The sequence below is a fragment of the Pectinophora gossypiella genome, chromosome 15, assembly GCF_024362695.1.
Source record: "Pectinophora gossypiella chromosome 15, ilPecGoss1.1, whole genome shotgun sequence".
NCBI lineage: Eukaryota > Metazoa > Arthropoda > Insecta > Lepidoptera > Gelechiidae > Pectinophora > Pectinophora gossypiella.
The window spans coordinates 755,360-777,040 of NC_065418.1; the positions used below are offsets into that span (position 1 = coordinate 755,360).

At 37.8% G+C, this 21,681-nt stretch overlaps 2 protein-coding genes across 2 annotated transcripts in view; one reads left to right on the forward strand and one right to left on the reverse strand.

Annotated features, from left to right (window-relative positions):
* Positions 1-4,644: 4,644 nt before the first annotated feature.
* Positions 4,645-11,124, reverse strand: LOC126373180 (mitochondrial 2-oxodicarboxylate carrier). The gene is made up of 4 exons (XM_050019224.1): positions 10,572-11,124; positions 9,730-10,002; positions 8,039-8,220; positions 4,645-5,491 (listed from the first exon to the last, which is right to left on the reverse strand). Exons 1-4 carry the CDS (start codon positions 10,911-10,913, stop codon positions 5,368-5,370), a joined length of 921 nt encoding a protein of 306 aa, XP_049875181.1. The 5' UTR covers positions 10,914-11,124; the 3' UTR covers positions 4,645-5,367.
* Positions 11,125-11,324: 200 nt separating this feature from the next.
* The window catches only part of LOC126373245 (pecanex-like protein 1), a 30,916-nt gene continuing 20,559 nt past the window's right edge, over positions 11,325-21,681 (forward strand). The window contains exons 1-5 of the mRNA XM_050019307.1: positions 11,325-11,800; positions 14,576-14,739; positions 15,566-15,678; positions 16,191-20,629; positions 21,162-21,326. Coding sequence (XP_049875264.1) covers positions 11,648-11,800; positions 14,576-14,739; positions 15,566-15,678; positions 16,191-20,629; positions 21,162-21,326 — 5,034 coding nt within the window. The 5' untranslated portion in view covers positions 11,325-11,647. The remainder of the gene's footprint in view (positions 11,801-14,575; positions 14,740-15,565; positions 15,679-16,190; positions 20,630-21,161; positions 21,327-21,681) is intronic.

A 21,681-nucleotide genomic window follows, 5' to 3' on the forward strand; every position in this document is an offset into this window, starting at 1 on the left:
GGTTCACAACCTTTTGTATGATAGTAACTTTATTGTTGACTCTGTCGGAAACATAGGATTGTATGCTGGCTATATTTTTGTGTCTTTCTCCAGGAGAGAGGCATCATAGACTGAAATACAAGTATTTATATACTTAGTCGGCTATGGTACCTACTCAATTATATTCATGTCAATTATGCTTAACTTAAGGAAAACTATGTACCGATATTTTTGTCAATAAATATTATTATTATTATTATTATTATTATTATTTGAAGGAAAAATTTACATTCTCATACAATGTAGGTAGCTGCTTCTTTCTAACGTTGTTAAAGGTGCTCAAAGACACATTTTCAATAAAAAGAATCACCCTCATAATCGCTAACAGGGTAGATATAGCAACAGTCTGAAGACAAAACTTGCAGTCACTTTTGGTATTCATATTGTAATGAAGGAAAAAGTTATCCCCAAACACTGTTGGTGATTCATACTATGAGATACTAAAATAAAATCTGTCTGTCTTGCAATCTTTGAGGGCTAATTACTAGTTTTATGCCCCTATTAAGGGTACTTTTTATGATGTGTCTAAAAGCCTATTAAATGGAGCAGTTTTTAAAAACACTTTCAGGGTTCATGAAAATCTCATGTGTTAAGTATTCTTCGGTGAAGTTTTAACAACTGTAATAATTTTAGACGAATTCTCACTTTGACTTCCAACTTCCAATGACTTTTTTATCTTTCATTCGACTGTTTTTATTTTTTCACCTAGCGATACACATCCTTAGGCATAGTTATGAAGCAAAATAATTAGAAATTAGAAAGAAAAAATTAGAATTATTAAGAAAGGGATAGCGACAAAATGATGATTTCTGAAGTAAGATAGAAAATCAAGAAAAAGGTGTAAAATGGGTCATATCTCCTAAACCGTAAATAATCGCTGAACATATATGGGGGTGTTTCTGGTAGCTAATGAGCCCCTCTATCAAATTTTTAATTTTGAACGTGAATTTTTGGGCCACCACATGTATATTGAAATAAATTAAATCAGTGTTAAAATAAGTGTTTATTCTAATTTGTATTAAAAACATGAATATTTATTTACTAACTGTGCCAAAAGTCGTTTGACCCGCATGGGTTTTCAGTTTTCAGGGAGTTATTTCTATTTGTAATTAAAATCCAACTTTTAATTTTAAAACGTTTATTAATTATTACATGCATAATCACAAAATAATATTAATACGGTATGGCACTTGCCTTTATTAGAAAAACCTTCATTTTCAGTTATTACAGTTAATCATTAAAAGTTTTCTTGAACATTTTGCTCCTTTCCGATCACTCCCTCTTTGCTTTTCGGTAGAACCTGCAAATGACAAAATATAAAAACTATTCAGTATGATAATAAATTACTAAAAAGAAAAACAACCATTAATACCTATTATAGTAAGCTTAGAGATGAGCCAATTTTCCAACGTATCCGAAAAGCGATAGAGTCAGTGATAAAAATGTATGTGATTGACATAAGGTTACATGTCAATCTCTCAAATCACTTTCACTGTCGTTTTACGTACTTAATCGTTGCAACTTGGCTAAAACCCCATAAAAGCCAGTTGGTTTGCATAAAAGATAACTCTAGAAAAAATTACATTAAGCAAATCAAAAATTTATCTGTGGTTGTTATGATAAGAGGAAAATGACAGAATAATTATACCACAAATACTCAGGCACTGACTATTTCAGAGAAACTTTACCACGCGCCGCTCCCAGGTTAGTAGGTAAATACCTATATCAATCTAGAATACAAATACTGAAAGGATATTTCGGCATACAAAACAGGGAACGTTTTCAGCTGCTTAGCTTCCCGGCCAAGTCGTAAATCAGAAATGGTACTAATATTAATTTTAATATTAGTACTATTTCCTAATTACCGACATACATAAGTAGTCAAAGTGACACCCATATCGCAGCCGAGCGGCGAGATCACTAGGACATTGCAGTCTGGTTACCGGATTGCCCAAAAGTAAGATGATCTGTGCGTCGGAGGGCACGTTAGGCAGTCGGTTGCGGCTTAATTAAGTATGCAGGTATGTCGTCGTTACATGAGGCATGTCAAGGACCTATGGCGGCTCAGTAGTAACCCTGATACTAGGGTTGATGAGGTCAGTCAATTATTGTCTCAACCCACACGAGAGAAGAAGTTTACTCGACTTTAGTAGGATACGGATAGGTACATACGAAACTTCAAGAGAATGTGTCTCATGTTGACTACGACGAGAAGATATCCCATAGTTTCTTGAAATATTTTTGCATTTCTGGTCATTCTTCCACTGGGTTGTACTGGATTGGGTTGCAGTATTAATGGAATCTGTTAATTGTAACATAATGGTTTAAATACATTGTTTGTAGGTAGGTACATAATAGACGTTAAGCAATAAAAATGACCCATTACCAAATCACCCTAATAATTAGACACAATATTTTATCGTTATTTAGGTATTAAATAGAAGGTTAGTACCAATGCGTTAATAATAAAATGCATATTATCAAATTCAAGCGAACAAATAACAACAAAATCAAGGGTGTTTTTGCAAAAGTTAACTTATACTTATACCTAGGTAGATAATTCACAATCACGCCGAAATACTACAGTTGATCACGTAACAGTTTTTTGTTAAAATATCTTTATTTTATTTATATACCAGGTGCTATGCCAGGTGATAGCGAATGTATAAAAACGGCACACCCTAATTTAAATAGTTAGTTTATAGATTAAAAGCACCGAATAGGCACCTAGGCATGCTTAGTTTACTTTAATAATTAGTACAGAGCAGTGCAATCATCATCACGCATTAACCAAACCAACTTACGTCAAGTAGGTAGGTATCTGCTTCTGTGTAAACCTTACAAAACAAAATATTTATAATATGTATTAATAGTCTAGTAAATAGTAATATACTAAGTAGGTAAGGTAATAGGTACCTAAAATTTAGCTAGTCTATTTATAAGTAAATAACTCACCACCTTCGATTTTGTCCAAGTTGAGCATACGTATAATCCTTGGGTTTTTTACTTCCACACAAAGATATGCACGCTTCGAGTAGCCACCATGAACAAATTAAATAGAGAGATAATTATTACATCTATCCAACATTTGTCAATCATGACTTTTTATTCTAACAAAAATCGACCTTATTATTACTACAATGCGATCGTTATTTGTAGGGTCGTATGCTGACTGACGGAATACCGTGGTAAAACTACGATCACAAATAGACAATCAGCTTTCACTCTACAAATAACGATCACAGTGCGATAATAATAAGGTCGTTTTTTATAAACTTCGTCGGCAATAATTTTGTCTATGGGTGATCTTGGTTTTACCGTGGTAAAACCACAATCAGCATACGACCCTACAAATAACGATCACAGTACAGTAATAATAGGGTCGATTTTTGGTTGAATATAAAGTCGAGATTGACGAAAAATTGGTGGATAGATGTAATACCTCTCTAATATCTTTCTAATACCTCTCTTTGAGTGTGCAGCCCGCCGCCGCTGGCGCGGCACAGTAATTAGAATAACACGACAAATGATTCAAATTATTGCCTTTAAAAGAGTTGTATTCATATTTACGAAGAGTGTAGTGTAAAATATGTCATCGAAAAATGAAGTTAAATGAAATAACGTAATAGTAATATCAAATCTTGCTTGGAAAAAACTACGTGATTATATTTACACCAAACCGTTACGCTAAAAGATTCGCAGAATAGGCAAGTAGCTGGAGTTACACCAAATAGTAACGCTACAAGATTCGTGGAATAACGAAGTAACTAGACTTACAACCACTGTCGTGTCGTATAATGTCGTGAAACATGTTAGTACGTTTACTTACGACTCGACCATCCTAAAAAACTTTCGTGTAAAAACGACGTAAGTGTTATTATGACTTTACTATATGGGAAAATTACAAAAAAAAAAAAACACGTATTTATACTTACTTTCTTATTATGGGGGAAAAATATTTTTATCAATGTTGCACAATTTCATTGTTTTTGTAATAATTTCTTCATTTTTACTGATATCTTAATGAAAATTTGTGAGAAGGTGTATCCGTGTACGCTGAATTGAATGGTGCAATAAAAAAAAAATGTCGCTAGTCCACTTACTGCGTTTTTCCACGGGGGGTGCGTTATAATACAGTATCACCACACAATAAATATAATATCGTTAACTATCCCATAAATTCAAATTTATTATAAAGTAGATACTTTTTCACATACATTTATAAATACGTAATCCGTGTCGCCAATGACGTCTTGAAAACAAGTTATCAGGTGTTCATCAACGTGTTAAATTCATTTTAATGTTACTTTACTTCCTTGAAAAATGTTTACTAAAATAAAAGGCAGATGTGAAAAATAAAATGAAATAATAATTTTAGTCAACAAAAATATATTAGTCTAAGAATTAAAAGTCATCATAATTTATTTCTTAATCTTATAAAGTGAAAAGAATATTGTATGATTCGAACATTTTGACTGCTGTCAAATTAGTCGAGCCTTATCTAACAGAGTACGTATAAATAGTTCATAGTTATGGGTAGGTACTAGGTACTTTAAATACAAAATTCGAGAAATATATATTACAATTTATAACGTTAACTATAATTATATACTATATTCAAGCTATTTACCTTATTTAGAAAATTATATTATTCAAATAACTGTTTCTTATAGTTAACTATTTTGTATAAAAATAACAATTTTATATATTATATAAATATTAGACCATATCTAGGTATTGTTTTTTTAATATAAATATATCTACTTTGGTTTATGTGTTTTATACATAAATTGATATGTAAATGCTTTATAACTGCAAAATTACGAGGTGTTTTAGCTTATTTAAAAATAGGCGTCAGCCTAAAAAATACTAAACGTGGCAGATCCAAGCAATTGTAACTATAATGTATTAAAATTTTATTTTAGAACCTATCAAGGGCATTTGCAAGTTATCTTCCTGATTAGGCACTACTTATATTTCTGCTCCACCCAATTAAGAATTATGGGCTTGAGTTTCTGTAATGAATCAATCGTATTTACCAGACCTATTTTTTTACCTTTAATTGGTTTGCTCATGGCCCCACTCTTGCCCGAAGGCAATGACGAGACCTAAGATGGAGTGAGCTCGCCTAGAAGATTTACTCTGGCCTTGAAATCTATCTAAATCTTTGATATTTTTATGACAGAGAGAAAATTAAATCGTAAAACCTGACGAATGGAACTTGAACCATACTTGACAGGTATCAGATGATAATGTTACAAAACAGGCGTGCTGATTTCACGTAATATATGACTTGCGTTTGCCTATGTTCAAACCAGTTATACTTCCCTATTGTTTATTAAACTTATTATCTAGGAAGTGGTAGACGTAGTCGTAGACAACCAGCATGATGGCCCCTCCGGGACCCAGCCGCAGCACCTTGGGAAGCAATCCTTTGTATAACGCGCGGAACCTGTAAATTTACAAAAATGAAATCTGCGTGTCCGAAAAAGTAAGATGATTCTTTGTTTTGGATTCTGAAAGCACGCTAGACCTTTGGTTCCGGCTACTAGCCCAAACACTAACCTAACCTGTATTGGAGCAGCGTAGTGGAGTATGCTCCATACCCCACCGGAATATTGTGTTGAGATTGGTACCTAGGAGGTCGTATATAGGCTATTTCATCCATTTATCAGTCTCCGTGGTATAGTAATTAGAACGTTGGGCTCACGATCCGGACCGGACGACCCGGGTTCGATTCTCGATGGGGATTTTTATGTTTATGTGATGTATTTATGTTGTTATTTAGATTCGCGGATTTTGTACCGATGCAGTGTTCGTATGTTGGGCAGCGGCGTATAACATAGAACCTTTACCTTGCAGACTTCATTGCTAACTATATCGGTGAACAGTATTGTGTGAAAATCGACTTATTCGATCACGTGATATGCGGAGAGCCTGCTGCGCTACCGTGTGGCACGTCTGAACAGGAAAGCAACAATCTATTCATACATTAATAATGTGACCACTTTAAAATGAACGTCTACCACCAGCTACAGATATTTCTGTGCGAAAAACAATAGTCTAAAATAAACAGACGTTCATTCATAATTCTTGTTAATCGGCCGATAGTAAAGTGACACGATAGTTAGAAGATTATGCAACAGACCTACAACTTACAAGTAATTTCTGGGAGTTAATTCTGTCTTTATTAAATACACATAATTATTACATAGTGTAGATAAGATCGGTCATTGTTCTAATAAGCACAACTCACATTAAAAAAGGTTCTTCTATTTCTTATATAATATATAAGAAAGAAGAACCTTTTTTTAGTTAGGTTAGGTTATATTAGGTTAGGTTATATATTATATAAGAATTGAGATTGAGGTTTAGATTTATATACATAAAAAATATTAATCTTTTTTTAAAATAATCTGTGTGTATGACAGCAACGAGTAACGAGTGGGAGTGAAGTGATCCAAGTATTGTTTGTTAGTGATGTCATTACTTTGTTAGCTGGAAAGTTACTGCATTTTATGTTTTCCTAACCACATAGTTATTCAAACAGGGAATAACAAGCTACTGAATAATGCCATCCACCGTATGCTTGTTTGGCAAACGTCCAATAACTGTGCACTGTTATTGTTAGTTTACTGTACATTGGAACAAAAACGGTGACTAAGAAAACAAGTTTATGCATTCCCTGCAAATATTTTTTTTTACTCACTTATGACCACAATTTTTTCCTGATCACCTGATTGTCCGAAAATAAGATGATCCGTGCTTCGGAAGGCACGTTAAGCCGTTGATCCCGGTTACTACTTACTGATGTGAGTATGTAGTCGTTACATGAGTTGTGTCAGGGGCCTTTGGCGGCTCAAAAATAACCCTGACATGAAGCTGGTATTCCACCTCACAATCCACACGATAAGAAGAAGAATTGTTTCCTGTTGGTAAGTGACGAGGTGGTCTAATAAGGTGGGTTACGCTGACCTAGAAATTGCCTCTATCTTTGAAATCTACAATATTATAATGCTTATATTATGACATACATAAACATGAACGTATATACAATCCGCTGCTGGGCATAGGCGTCCTTTCCATCGGAGGGGTTATGGATCATACTCCACCACGCTGCTCTAGTGTGTGTTGGTGGATTATTTGTTTAATTTACAGATATTAATTAATAAATAATGCATTTGAGTGCAATGCTCTTTTTTCAGTTCAACGCACTGTACAGAGATATATATTGACGCAAATTGTTGCATGTAGGTTAATATTTGCTCAAAATTACCAGTTTTCGAGTTCTTGGCCCTAAGCCAGAGTAAACCCGCCAAAGCGCTGTCTTTGAATACTAAATACTGCTTGCTGAAATCCTTAATGTATTAATACTAAAATATGTAGGTGTTACTAAGTCGCTATAATTTATGCTAGCGCTAGATATCTACTTTGTAAACATCTGTAGGCAACCTCGGATGCTATCCGAGACAAATCTACAGTAAATAAGCTTACAAAAAAGTGAAACACAGAAATTCACACAGTGGCGATACCGGGCCAGGATTTTTTAATTTCGAGAAATCCGTCGCGGGGCACGATGCGGTTTTATGCAAATTCCCGCTCCACAGTCCGTTACCCTCGTGGTACCATCATTACCATTGGTTTTATATGGGTATAAATTTAATGACGTTACCCTTATTAGTATAACAATATTTTATGTTTTAAAAAAAGACGTCTAGGGCCTTGTGCCTTGTGTTGTTTTTCTTGCAGCTTCTTCGGCTATACAGGTTGTGAGAAGATGCAGTAATTTTAGTAGACGTTTGTTATATAAAAAATGACGATTCAAAGTGTAACTATGTTACCTACTGAACTGAATAAAAATGTTTTTGAATTCCAATAGCGCAAAGTGGAAGGAAAAAAGGAATAAGGCTGTTCTCACAAGGTCTACCACCTATGAAATGGGAATAGCAGGTAACTGTCATGGGAAAGGAGACATAGAGAGAGAGAAATAGAGACTTACCCTTCTTCTCTATACACCAACAAGATGGCGCCGGTGGTGGAGCTGTACTTGACAATCCCAGGCGTGGGTTGTGGTCCCTGGATCCTAGACTTTGCCACGTCGAAGGGAATGTTCACACACGATCCAAGAACCCCCGATGTGAAGCCTATCGCTACCTTACGGCCGAACTCTAGTAGAGGATCCTGCGAAAGAAAGAATTCATTGTTTATCATTAGAAAACGCCACAGTAACAAAACAGTAACAGCACAAAATTATATGACAGAAACGTAATAAATGTAGGTTGAAATTGTCGTCTTCTTCTCATTAGGTTAGGACATCGCATGCTGATCACTTGATTGCCCGAAAGTAAGATGATTCGTGTTTTGTTGGCCCGGTTGCTACTTAGTGATGTAAACATGATCGGCATAGCATGTCTTCTTCCATTTACTTCTCTCAGTCGAGTTGTATATTCAACTAGCTTTTACCCGCAATTTCAATTCGGGGTAACACGGTTAGACGGTTACCCTGTCACTGGTATAACTGGGAATGAATATTGGAATAAGAACTGCTTTTCGTGAAATTTAATTAAGAAATATACATACCATCTACTCCACTACACTACATTGTCGTCGCCAACATTCCAAAAAAAAAAAAGATAGATTCTCATAGAAATAGATATGTACAAGTCATTTATTAATATTATCAGTAGACCCGTACCATCGTATTTATATCTGGTGGAAAATCACCTCGATCGAGGTTTTCTTTACACGAGACAGTCGATTAAATGCGTAAGCGACAATAAATACGAAGAATCTATTTATCTGTTTCATTTATAGAATGTGATAATTTGAGTGAGACAGACAGAAGAATCTATTTATCTGTTTCATTCATAGAATGTGATAATTTGAGTGAGACAGACAGATAGTGAAAAACAAATAATAGTTAGGTAGGTACATGCGATTACATAAATGACAACGACCGTGACCTCGGTTCTCCACAATATTAATTGTCTTACGCAATAAATAATTAAAAACCTGTTTAGCCTAGGAGCGTATATAAAGTATAGAACGCAATAAAAAAGCTAAGCCAAGGTGGCTGCTTCTTTTCCCGGGAGTGTATTTTTTATATTATTTCTTTAGATAAGTATATATTATTTATTATTCATATTTTTTTTTTGTTATGTATCATTATATGTTTATTGCACCAGCCCGTGCTCCAATGAATAATCTTCTTTCACCCTAAGGTTGCCTGGCAGAAATTGCTGTTTAGCAATAAGGCCGCCTATTGTGCTTATGTTTTATTCGTATGTTTATGTCCTTTGTATATGTTGTTGTGCAATAAAGTATTATTGATTGATTGATTGATTGATTGTCGTAAGTTTTGCCAGAGAGATCGTGTCCTTTCTATTTTCTGACATGATGGACGATAAGGGCGATGAGCTGATCACCACACCTATATCTCGTTGGGGTAGACAAAGATCGAACATTTCAAAGGCCGCCAAAAATATTTTTAGTAAGTACTGTGTTTGGTTCATCTTTCTAAGAATAAATCTAATCTAGCCTAATAAGATCCCACTGCTGGGCAAAGGAGATTTTTATCATTCATTTATCGCGGTGTTGGTGTAAGCCTCAAGGTTAAATAAACTAAATTAAAAAAGTCGCTATTAAAAACAAAACATAATAAAATTACAAATAATTTAAAGTGTAACTCACCTGATATTCAGGAATATAATTTTTTACACTGTGGTAGAACCCAAAGTAGACCATATTAAAGACTCCATTCCTCGCAATTGTTGCTGTTAGGCCTTTGTTTAGTCCTTTTGACCCTAAACCGCTTTCTCTGACTATCTGTCTGGTCACTGACCACGTGCTAGGTATCTGAGTGGCAAGGGCTTTGTTTGATTGTAATGTCACCTTCACAACTTCAAACGGGTTGACCAGGATGGCTTCTGTAATACCTGCGCCCAATCCAGCTAGGGAATATGTCTACAACACATAAAATTCAAGTTTATAAATATATATATATATTCATGTTTAACATTCATCAATAATTTATATAATTTAGCTGATTAAAGTTATGTTTTTTTTTTCAGTTTGTATATAAGTAATTAGTAATTAATTATATACAAACTGAAAAAAAAAACATAACTTTAATCAGCTAAATTATATAAATTATTGATGAATGTTAAACAAAGATAGGTACCTATCTACTGTAAGATACAGTAGTTAGATAACATAACTGTCAAGTAAATTATAAACTTTATTATCTTTATTGTATATGATTGCTTATCACTGGTTGTCGACTGTAGTTGATGTGGCTCTCGATAAGCATAGTTCATAAGTAGGTTGTATGAAATATCTACCTACCTATAAGTATATTTAAGAAAATAAGATTTTTATTTTTTTTATTGAAAAGATTAATGTTGGCTTTGGCTTTCATTTGGTAGCCATAACTTTATATTCAGTGACTCAGAAAACGGCTGGAGTATAGGTACTCCACCAAACTAAGGATTTCAATGCTGTCTGTAAAAAAAGTAAATATAAAATAATCTCACTATAGGAGTTGGTGTACTGGAGCCAAACATGAAAAACCTTTTGTACTGCTCAAATGTAAAGAATTTGACTGCTCTTTTCGGTGTTTCGGCTAAAATCGGCGGCAAAATACCCTTCCAGAACGACGTTAGCCCCTCGTATCTATACATCTTCTTCATACAATCCACTATGCCATTGTAATAGTGAGGATCAGAGCTCAACTTCGATGTTTTATTAGATTGGATCTGTAGTCTCGTCTTCACAAGGTCCAACGGATGCATTATACACACTTCTATAAACCCGGCACTGCCGCCGGCCCCTATTTGCATCGCTGCTTGTTTTAAAACCCTTTCAAGATCAGACATTGTATATAAATGAAATAAACACACTTTTGGAACTATTACTAATGCATAAGTACAGAAATTTCACAAGAACTTGAAACTTTATTAATAATTTCGGAATGTTTTGCTGGGCTCAAGTCTTATCACTACATCCACTACACAAAACAGCTGACACACTGATAAAAATGAATGAAATGAGATGAGGGAATGAATGAGTTTCAGGATTTTCATGACAACACTGACAACATAATAGAAATTCTAAAGAAATTCACATAATAGCATCAGTAGGTAATTTTTAAAACACATTAGCATACATTGCTTGCTTGGTCGGTTGGGTGATCGATCATCTGACACTGATCATAGACTTATAAACTTTATTTATATTTTTATGTACATGATAGCAACATTGATGACAGCTGCCAGATGAATGTCAAAAATAATCAAATTCGAAAGTGTTGTTTCCATGTTTTTTCCCTATTTTTTGTGTATTACTCATTATTTCCGAATGATTTGAGATGATTTTCTCGAAATAGCGCAATAATTTCCGACTACAGTAGTTTCTAAATAACACTGGGGAGTGGTATAACGGTTAATGTTTTGGGAGTTTGTTTTTTGTGTACATTGCCATACAAAATGGCAGGAAGAGTGAGCTGTGTGTTTCGGATGGTGGTGAAACATGGACTTTGAGTGGAGTTGTAGTGTCTTGCGGGTGTGGATGAGCAGCGGACTGGTGGCTGAGATGTGGAGATAGCGCGACAATGGGCTCGCAGACTTTGGAGATCCTTCGCCAAGGAGTGTGGGCATCGTTGACTGGCGGCTGGTTCTACGATCCGCATCAGAACCTCTTCTGCAACACTGTCCACCTTTACATCTGGCTGTTTCTACTATGTCTGCCATTTTCGATATACTTGGTGAGTAACTGTACTAATGAAACAAACAATGTAAGTGACAAGTGCTAATCAGGTCAAAGTTCTTTATGTGTATGTGTAATTTGATTGTTATTTAACCATTTTCTGACCAAATACAGATTTGGAAGTCAAGGCACATATTCTGACCAAATATGATAGATATATTTTACAGAGTATTATTCTGCTTGTATTTTTAGGTTATCCATTTACAACAAAGCAATAACAAACTTTAGTTTATGTAAAAATGTCTATAGGGATACCTGGAAACACTGGCAGTAAACTTACCATCTATGACAGGCTTAAAAGGTTCTGGCCAGAGCCGTTAAATGCTTTAAAAAAATACTGCCTTACCAATAAAAAATAAACAAATGGCAAAAGTGAGTATAAATACTCAGCAGCCTAGTAAAATTCAATCCAATTATCAAATAATTTGATTGAACTTTGCTTGGCTGTCAAATATTTAAACACATATTCAAAGCAGATTGTATGTTATGTACATACATAACATAACATTAAACAGCCTAATACATCCCAATGCTGGGCAAAGGCCTCCCCACAATCAATTGGACCATATTGGTACATATAATTAAACACATTTATGTAGGGTGGTGGAGTTAAAATACAAATGACTCTTAAAACTGTGAGACAAATGGACTCTATCGAAAATAAAGAGACTTAACAAAGGTTGCAGATGTGCCAAAAACAAGTAAGGAGACTCAAATGGAGTTGGAGAGGATACATGATGAGGTCTAAAATAAATAAGTCGACTGAAGTCATTATGGAATGGTATCCCTGTGATATCAAATATAATTATAATTAAATAAAAAATAATACTATGTAATGTAGTCCGTAAATAAAGGCAATTTTTTATTTTATTTTATATAAAGTCATCCAAAATTCAAGATTGCCTCCTAAGGCACTGCAGTATGAGTATGCACCAACATTTTTGAATGCTTAGGGTTTCAAGGATGCTTAACTTGCTTATCTTTAATTAATCCATTACATACCAGTGTCTGTCGAGGACCTTATGCATTTCTTGGTGGAATGTGACCGGAACAAAGAGATTAGAAGGAAATCATTCCACCAAAATCTACATGGAGGAGAAATTGGGTGCCTCTTGGCAGATCCAGTATCCATAGCGTTTCATTTTTTCATTTTTCATTTCATTTCAAGGCTTGTATATAAATACTGTATTGTGTCTCTTAGGAATAACAATCCCTGAACAGCATGGTGTAGTGCTGTAATGGTGTTCTTTTGTTTATTTGATTATCACTAAACGCTCTTAACTATGAGGCTGGCATAACCACCAAGAGTGGTTCAAGCCTCGAAAAAATATTAGATAAAAAAAAAACAACCAGTGTCGTTATAAACCTTGTTTATATTCTTGTTATAATGTTATGGACATAGATAAACTAAATCTCGAGTCACATGTCATGATAAAGCTCTGATAATATCTGTCCTACTTCACTTTAGCCGATGCTGTGAATTGGAAATCAATACAAGATTGCATGATAATAATGTTAATTTTTGTTGCCTATTCCTTTATTTCTAGAATTTACTGTATGCCAATTGTGATGTAGGTATATGCCTACGTTTTGAAATATTTCTTAATAGGTAAATGTGCATTAAAATATTTTAGTTTGATTTTATTTTGGTTTGTAATTGAAATAATTTGTATTGCTTCAATGCTGCTCTGGAAATAAAAGATTTGGATCATATTCAGCTGCTTATATCCACAAGAATGTCATAAGATCTGACAGAGGGATTGTGCCCTTTCTAACATGAAATTAGATTTAGTAAACAAAGTTGACTTTTTCTTATTCATGATTGGTATTAAAAAGAAAAAGTGCTGGAAAGAGTTGAAGAAAAGAGAACCATATTGAAGATTATAGAGAACCGGAGAGGAAATATGATTGGCCACCTGATACGACACGATTCATTTATAACAAACATTATAGAAGGAAAAATTGAAGGGTAGAGAGGAAATGGGTAGACCTAGGATAACATTTATGAAACAAATAAAAGAGAAGGTGCAGGTCGTGTCGTATCGGGAGGTGAAGGTTTTGGCGGGAAGAAGAGAGGAATGGCGATTACTTCACCGACAAGAGCGCAGCTCTTAAAATAGAGAGAGAGATTGGTATTAGGTACATGTTTATCTTGCCACATAGGTCAGTTGGAAGAAATCTCTGTTTCCATTGTATGCTCTTTTTCTTTGCCCTAGTCCATGTAAAAATGTCGTCCTTATCGTGTAACGCCTTACCACGTATTTATTTATTTATTTATTTATTATGGTACATCAACAGCAGTACATACACAAACACACAATATAAAATACACATAGGAAAAGTTCCGGTATGCCTGCCAATTATAGACGCACACAACACTGATAATAAAAAGTATACCTAAACTAAAGTTAGCTTAAAAAGAACAATAATTGAAAATAAAATTTAAAAAAGAAAAAACATAAATCGTCTAATACAACACGTAAGTGGGAGCGTGACACAGACCGCGAGCGCTTGCGCGCCTTATTACGGCTTGCGACCGTTTAGACTGAAGTGAGATCCAGCGAGCAATCCAGCTCCATGGACAATGTACGTCCTTCTAAGTCTTCCTTTGCCAGCCCTACCATCAACCATCGCTTTATGTACCGCTTTCGTAATCATATTATCCTTCATCCGCTCCATGTGTCCAAACCAACTTAACATTCCCTTCTCAATCTTGGTCACTATATCGTCTTCGTTTAAGTCGTGTGTAAATAAATTGTTTATTTGTCCTCAGTACTTCCCACCGGCATCTGTGGGGTGGGTGGTGTACTGCGTGGCGGTGGGAGTGGTGTTCACGGCTCTCAAGCTGCTCAACCAGGCTCTGCACCACATGTACGACACGCGCGAGTGCATCGTGCTACCACCACCACCTCACACACCAAACAATGATAACACACAGTCAGTATTGTTTTTATATTTTACTATATTTTATCGAAATCCCGTCTGTGTGACCTATGCCCATTGATTTACCACTACCGTAGATACAGTGCTTGAAAAATGAGGCGAAAACTTGGCGCTTGTTTAGCTATACATTCGTACATAGCGGTATATACATTCAATAAAATCGTGTCAAATTAAGAAAGTACGCATCGTCTTATTACGTATATTTGCGCGTGGTGCTTCGTAACGCGGTCGGGTTATACTGCGACTCGGATTGACCGGGAGTATTTGTTTTAGTATATTTTAAATTAAAATAATAATTTGGCGGGATTTACTACGAAAATGAAAATGTTTATACTATGTTATCATGCGCAATGTCATTACTTATTAGAAATGTAATGTTCCACCCTTCTTTTTTCGATTTGAGCTTCTATTTTTGCAAGTCTTTACCACGCACTTCCCCAAATAGACAAATTCCCGATAGGGACTTGTCATCACTTTGTCCGTTTTGTGTTTAGATAGACATCCAATTTATTTTTCCACTTTGTCCTTGTAGAAAAAAAAAGTTAAGAAAAATAAAGTTAAATGTGTAAAGTTGTTGTTGCGTTGTAAGGTTTCCTGGAAGAAATTACTACCTCAGCAATAAGACCGCCTTTTGTAGCGATTGTTTGTGAATAAAAATTTGGTATGGTTTGTGGAAAGTTTTTGGCCACGAAGTAAGTAGATTAATTGGTGCAGATTTTGTGATTTTTCACTTATCTCAGCTGTCAAAAGATAAGTCATAGGCTAATTTATTTAAGATAAAACAGTACTAAGTTTATAAATGTTGTTATGCTCGGTTCAGGGCTGAAGAGGGCATGGAGATGCAGATGCTCCGGCTGGGCGGTGCGGCGGCCGGCTCCGACAACGAGTCCATCACCTCGCTCGAGTACCACAAGCCCAACAACAGCACCATAGGTAATACACTCCTCATTTGTCAGAACCATTGATGGCAATCCTTAGAATATCAGATGAACGGGTTCTATCAACATCTCTGACAGCATTGGGCGGAAGACAACAGGGAAATCATTGCCCTATTTTTCTTAAAAAAGTAGCATGGAGAATGCTACACCGACAAGAGCATGGCTCTGAAATTAATGATGATGATACTTCTGACAAATAGGTGTAACGGGGCCGCTCCGCCAGACCGGCAAAAATCCTGGAGGCTTCTGAGCTTCTTGGAAAGAGTTAAGTTGGTTTATATAGTCAATGACAGCACGCATAATAGATAACCTTAGAGTCTAACGTAGCATAACTACCAGATCAATTACGAGCACTGCCAATGAATAATAGGCGAAAAATCAAACAGGTCACCGATTTGGTTGTATCATCGATGATCACGTTCCAGGATCATATTTTATCATCAGAAAGTTTGAATTTGTGTGTTGTTAAGCTTTCCTAATGGGATTTTTATTTTAATATTGTTACAGACCTAAAAGTGGATGTCCATCGCAAGAACAGTTCTGAATCGAGCATGGAGGACAGTGCCATGTCTACGAAGCAAGCAGAGCCTGTCGCCACCACCAAGTCAGATCTATGCGTGGTTCAATCTGAACCCAGCACCTCTCGATCTCGTCCTGCTAACAGAAGTCGGTCCAAATCCGGTCACAAACGAGACCAAAGGACCAGCAAGACGCGGAGAACCCATGGAGGCAGGATCGACGAGCTTATAGTCGAGGAAGCCGCTAGGAATCCTCGTCTGGACAGCAATATTCCGGCGCACATGATAGACGACGGACCATTCGCCAAAGTCAGCAGGAGGTACCATGAATGTTCGCACAGAAGAGGCTCCAGTAACAGAGATTTCTCCAAGGAGTGGTTGTATCTTGACGGTAGTGAGGCGACGGGGGAACCTTACCAGTCTAAGTTTGCTCGTCAGCTCAGTTCAGACTCGAGAGACAACTCCGAGCCGAGTGTAGGACCGCCATCGCCAAAGAAGCGCACGCCGCATCGCAGAAGATATACCAATTATCCCGACGAAAGCTGTACCAAGTCCGCTATGGCCTTGGCCACCGCACAGTCTTCCAATATGAGGAGGAACTCTAACTCGACTATGTCTACCATACAATTGCCCCTTCTCAATTCGACCGCGCAGCTCGTTTCGCACATGAGAAGACATTCCAACAACGCAGACACTGGATTCTTCGCTAGTGTGGAGCTAGGGGAGTACATGATGGTGAAAGCTGAAGCTCCTAGTGGTGACTCAGATAAGAACAAAGGCATGTCTCCGGGGGTCAGGCGGATCAAAAGCGCTGCTCTAGAAATAGGCTGTCCTCCCCCTAGTGTTTCAAATCTGTCCCCACATCCAAACAGCGCGGAAACAATTGGTGGTCAAATGTTGAAGAATCCAAAAAGTGCTGTGATACCTCCTCCTAGTAAAAGCTTGACCAGGGGTCCGCATTTAAATCTGTATCCAAAAGGTGAGCCTGGCGAAGGCTGTAGTTACCCCTATCTCACTTACGGGTCAGAAATAGTGTACCCGATAGCAGAAATTTCTGACGAAATGCAAACGTCACAAAAAGAGACTGATTTGGACTCTAGCGGGGACAGTTACAGCGATTACGAAGATGACAAGCAATTTCGGGGTTTCGACTGGGACGCGGAACAGTCGCCTGCACATTCTAGTGATTCAGATTACGAGAATAATGGGTCCCGATCTCCTTTATTAGAGCGAGGTACTGATGCAAGAGTGGTTCGCACTAAAAATCAGACGGAGACCAAAAAACAATGCTGCGACAGACATCCAAGTAAACAAGAGGCAGAAAAACCTAAGCCTGTGAGACAGAGGAAACAATCAAAAGAACAGTACGATAAACGCATAGAAAAGACTGCCTGTGAATGTAAATATAGCAACGGGGATTATTTTGACAAAGCGAGCGCAAGTTCTAAAGACTTGCTAATAGAGAAATCCAGTTTAGAATCTAACGAGAATCCTGAACCGGACAAAAAGCCGGAAAATAAAGTTGTAGAGAAGAAATTGTGGGACCATGATATATCGAACTCTAGCAGTAGTAGCGACTCGAACACTGACAGACCGCCAAATGAAGAGGCGAAAGAGAGTAAGATAGCACCAGAGACCGAAGAGTCACAGTTGACTGGCGACAGCAAGAGTGCTGACGAAAGGAGCGTCTACAGTTTAGACTGGCTTTTCGAAGAAACTCAACCAAGATGGAAAGACGAAGCGCAATGTTCTCAAGAAGTCCAAAAAACCGCCACTCTCGGAGAATCATCTTCGAATGTCCCAAAAAACTTAGGCGCAATACCAAAGCAGATAAAAAATCTAGCGCGCTCCCGTGCTTCCTCGCAGAAGGAGAACAAGAAGAGAGATTCTAGAAAGGAGAAGGATGAAAATCAAAATGACGAAAGAATATTCATGGATGCGGTGGAAGCTCAGGTCGCTTTAGTGCAAGGTTTGGAGTGCCTGTTCGCAGCGACCAACGCTAACACCGTGGTGATGCCCCCTCCTAACAGGGAGGAACGATCTCGTAGTCAGCGACAGAGCTTAAGAGGCGAGAGGGAAAACTCTCATAAAACTAGAAAAAGATCTATAGAAGAAGTAGCTCAGACGTCTACAAATACTCTTTTACCTACATCAATGCCTTTGCTCGCAGCGTTTTTAAATTCAAGGGTGGATTTCATTCCGTGTGAAAATGCTACTCCAGAACAGGCGCAGCAAAGCGCTGAAGATGCTCAAAGACTGAGGCCCTTGATGGACCGGAACCACAGGAATAGAGTGCGGAAGATAAAACGGTCCACGAGGCAAAGAAACAACCCGTCGTCGCAAAGTAATCCTGAGAAGACTAGACCAGCTAACGTGGAGAACCAGAACAATTCTGGCAACGTGCACTTCGCAACGTCGTTCGACGATACGACAGACGGCGCGATACACTGCTTCATGGATGAATACGGCAATTGGATGTCGTATACTTTCGACAAAAGCAGCTCAGGAGTCGCCCACGCTCAACCGATCGTTGTCCCTGAGAAAGCTGATAACGTTCGATCAAACAGATATACAGGGCCTATAGACAGGGAAAATTCTCAAGAAACAAACGAAGGTAGCTCCGGGTCATTGGAGTCTGAAGCTGGAACCAGCGAAGGTATAACCAAGACTAAATGTGGAGACAGCGTGGACCACAGTTCTTCTAACCAGGGAAGCAGCAATGCGCTTTTAGCGAGTAACAATAACGTTTCTACTGTAGTCCCTATTAACACAAATACAGGTGTCACAGGGAATAAGAGGTTTTATGTGTTTGATGGGGGAACTGGATCTGACCAGCCAAGGTCGCCAGTGGCTTACGTGACTGATAGTTTGTTAGAGCAGATTGAGGCTGAGAGACAGTCGAGAATGGGTCTTCCGAGCATGCACATAAACTTCTTAATGAGCCAGCAAAGGGCTCAACAACAAGCCCATCAAGTTGAAAGTATACCCACAAATATACCGAGCTTGATGCCCTCAATAGGAGAGGAAAGCGTAGAAATAAACATTAGGAGCAAATTCTCGAAACTTCTAGACGAAATTAATAAGGCTAATCAACCGAAACCGAAACCGAAGAGCTATTACAAGGTGAAACTGTTAAAATGTTTCGAATTGAAAATCACAATGGACAGGTTAAAACTGATGGCATTGTTCGATAGAAACTTGACATTGAAGGAGACGTTCATATCCATCATGTTGGCGATCACAGTCGCTCTTTTAGGCGCCATGGTTTTGAATTTGGGTTTCTACAAGGATATTTACGCGTTCTGGTTTTGTTTCATCATAGCAGGCAGCCAGTATTCTTTGCTGAAGAGCGTCCAACCAGACTCCGCTTCACCAGTCCACGGTTTCAACAAAATGGTGGTATTCTCCCGACCTGTATATTTTTGTCTATGTACAGGGATACTGTGCGCAGTACACAGCTATTTAGAACAATCGACACCGACAGAAGAACATTCTAGAAGCAGACGAAGTACCGGGGAAGATAAACCTCTGACCGTGTATGGAATACATTTGAACGAAAGAGATTTTTTATTCGCCATCCAGGAGATTCTTTCGAAGTTTCTACTCTTTTTTCCTCTAGCATTCAGTTTGGGTCTCTTTCCCCAAGTGAATACATTCATGATGTACTTGTTGGAGCAAATTGACATGCACGTCTTTGGAGGAAACGCTACGAGCAGTTTGAGCGCAGCTTTCTACTGCGTGGTCAGATCTATAGCCGCTATAGGAGTCCTATACGGCTTCGCGTATAGTGGACTTATTGAAGGCAAAAAATCCCAGCATCAGAAACACAACGTACTGTTTTCTATATTCTGTGGTCTTCTTGTACCTATAGCTTATCACTTAAGCCGAAGCGCAAGTGATTATAGTCTGATATGGAACCTTATCAAAAAGCATCTTCTACCACCGGAGCTCTACGTTATACACAACCCTGATTGCTCTCCAGAACTAGAAAAGGGGGACCCAAATACTCTGACGGAAGACAAGAAAAACACATCAGAAAGCAACATATCAAAACAGAACTCAATTGGCAGTTCAGCGTCGAAAATCAACTTTAGTTCAGAGACTAACATCGCGAAGCCACAGAAGCGGTCGCAAACCTCTAGTGTGAGTTCTTTAAAGATGGATCCTAGAGGTGATACTAACTCTACGACATCTTTGAAAGGAGATACGGTAGAGAATGAAGATAAAGTTCGAGATTTGAATTCGAATAAGCAGGATATCGGTGATAAACCGGATGAGGATATGGAGGATCCGTTGCCCAAGAAGCTCCAAGCGACTGTGAACGGCAGACTGAAGAATGACGTCATAGTGTGCACTTTCCTCGGGCTGTTTGTGTTCGGGCTGCATTGCACTACTGTCTTCACGACACTCAGACCACAGTTGAACACGGTGAGTTGGTAAACATAATATTTGAAAAAAAAAGCAACGAAATTACTCGAAATTAGAGTATGTATGATAAGCACGTAAGCATTCATGCGGGCCGGAGTGTTCCCAATCTACACTCAGTACATACACATAATATAAACTCACGTCTATTTCCCTACACTCATTGTTGTTCTTTATTTCTATACCTGTGATGATCCTAAATCATCTCCCTAATCCCGTTTTTCACAGGGTCCGCTTACCTAACCTGAAGATTTGACAGGTCCGATTTTTTACAGAAGACTGCCTGTCTGACCTTCCAACTCGCGAAGGGAAAACCAGCGCAATACAGGTTAGGTCACATACCTCCGAAAATGCATTTCTCGGGAATGTGAGTTTTCTCACGATGTTTTTCTTCACCGCTGAACACGTGATAATCATTTATGATCCAAACATGAATTCGAAAATAAATTCCTCAAAGTGAGAGGCAAGCGTTCTATCGACTGGGCTACCACGGGTCCTTATGATGATATGCTAAATTATGTGTTTTTTCCTGCAGGTGTTGTGGATAATAGCTGGAATACTCGGCTGGGTGTTGCACTATGTGATCCCGCAACTCCGCAAGCAGCAGCCGTGGCTGTGCCTGGCGGGGCCGGTGCTACGAGCGCACGAGCACGCACAGTTCGAGGTCACCGAACCCGCCCGCCTCACCGCCGTGGAAAGGGTACGTTACTGCAGTTTCGCATCCGATCCGAATCCGTGAAAATACGTCCTGAAGTACCCCCCTAGGGGTTGAATTTTGAAAAATCCCATCTTAGTAAGCACCTACGTTCTTAAGGGAACCCCAATGCAAAATTTGAGACTCCTGCAATTCCTAGGTGGGATAGTCTTATTCTGGGTTTTTGGGTGAAGATGCATGTGCCTTCAAGATATTCCACGAGGAGGACACTGTTGTAAATATCTAAACAATAGCAACTTGGCAGTTCTAATTTATGTGTAATGTGTGTGTAGGATAGGTACTCACATAGGTTAAGTTCACATTGTTACTAACAAATATGGATTTAGCTCTGATATAATAT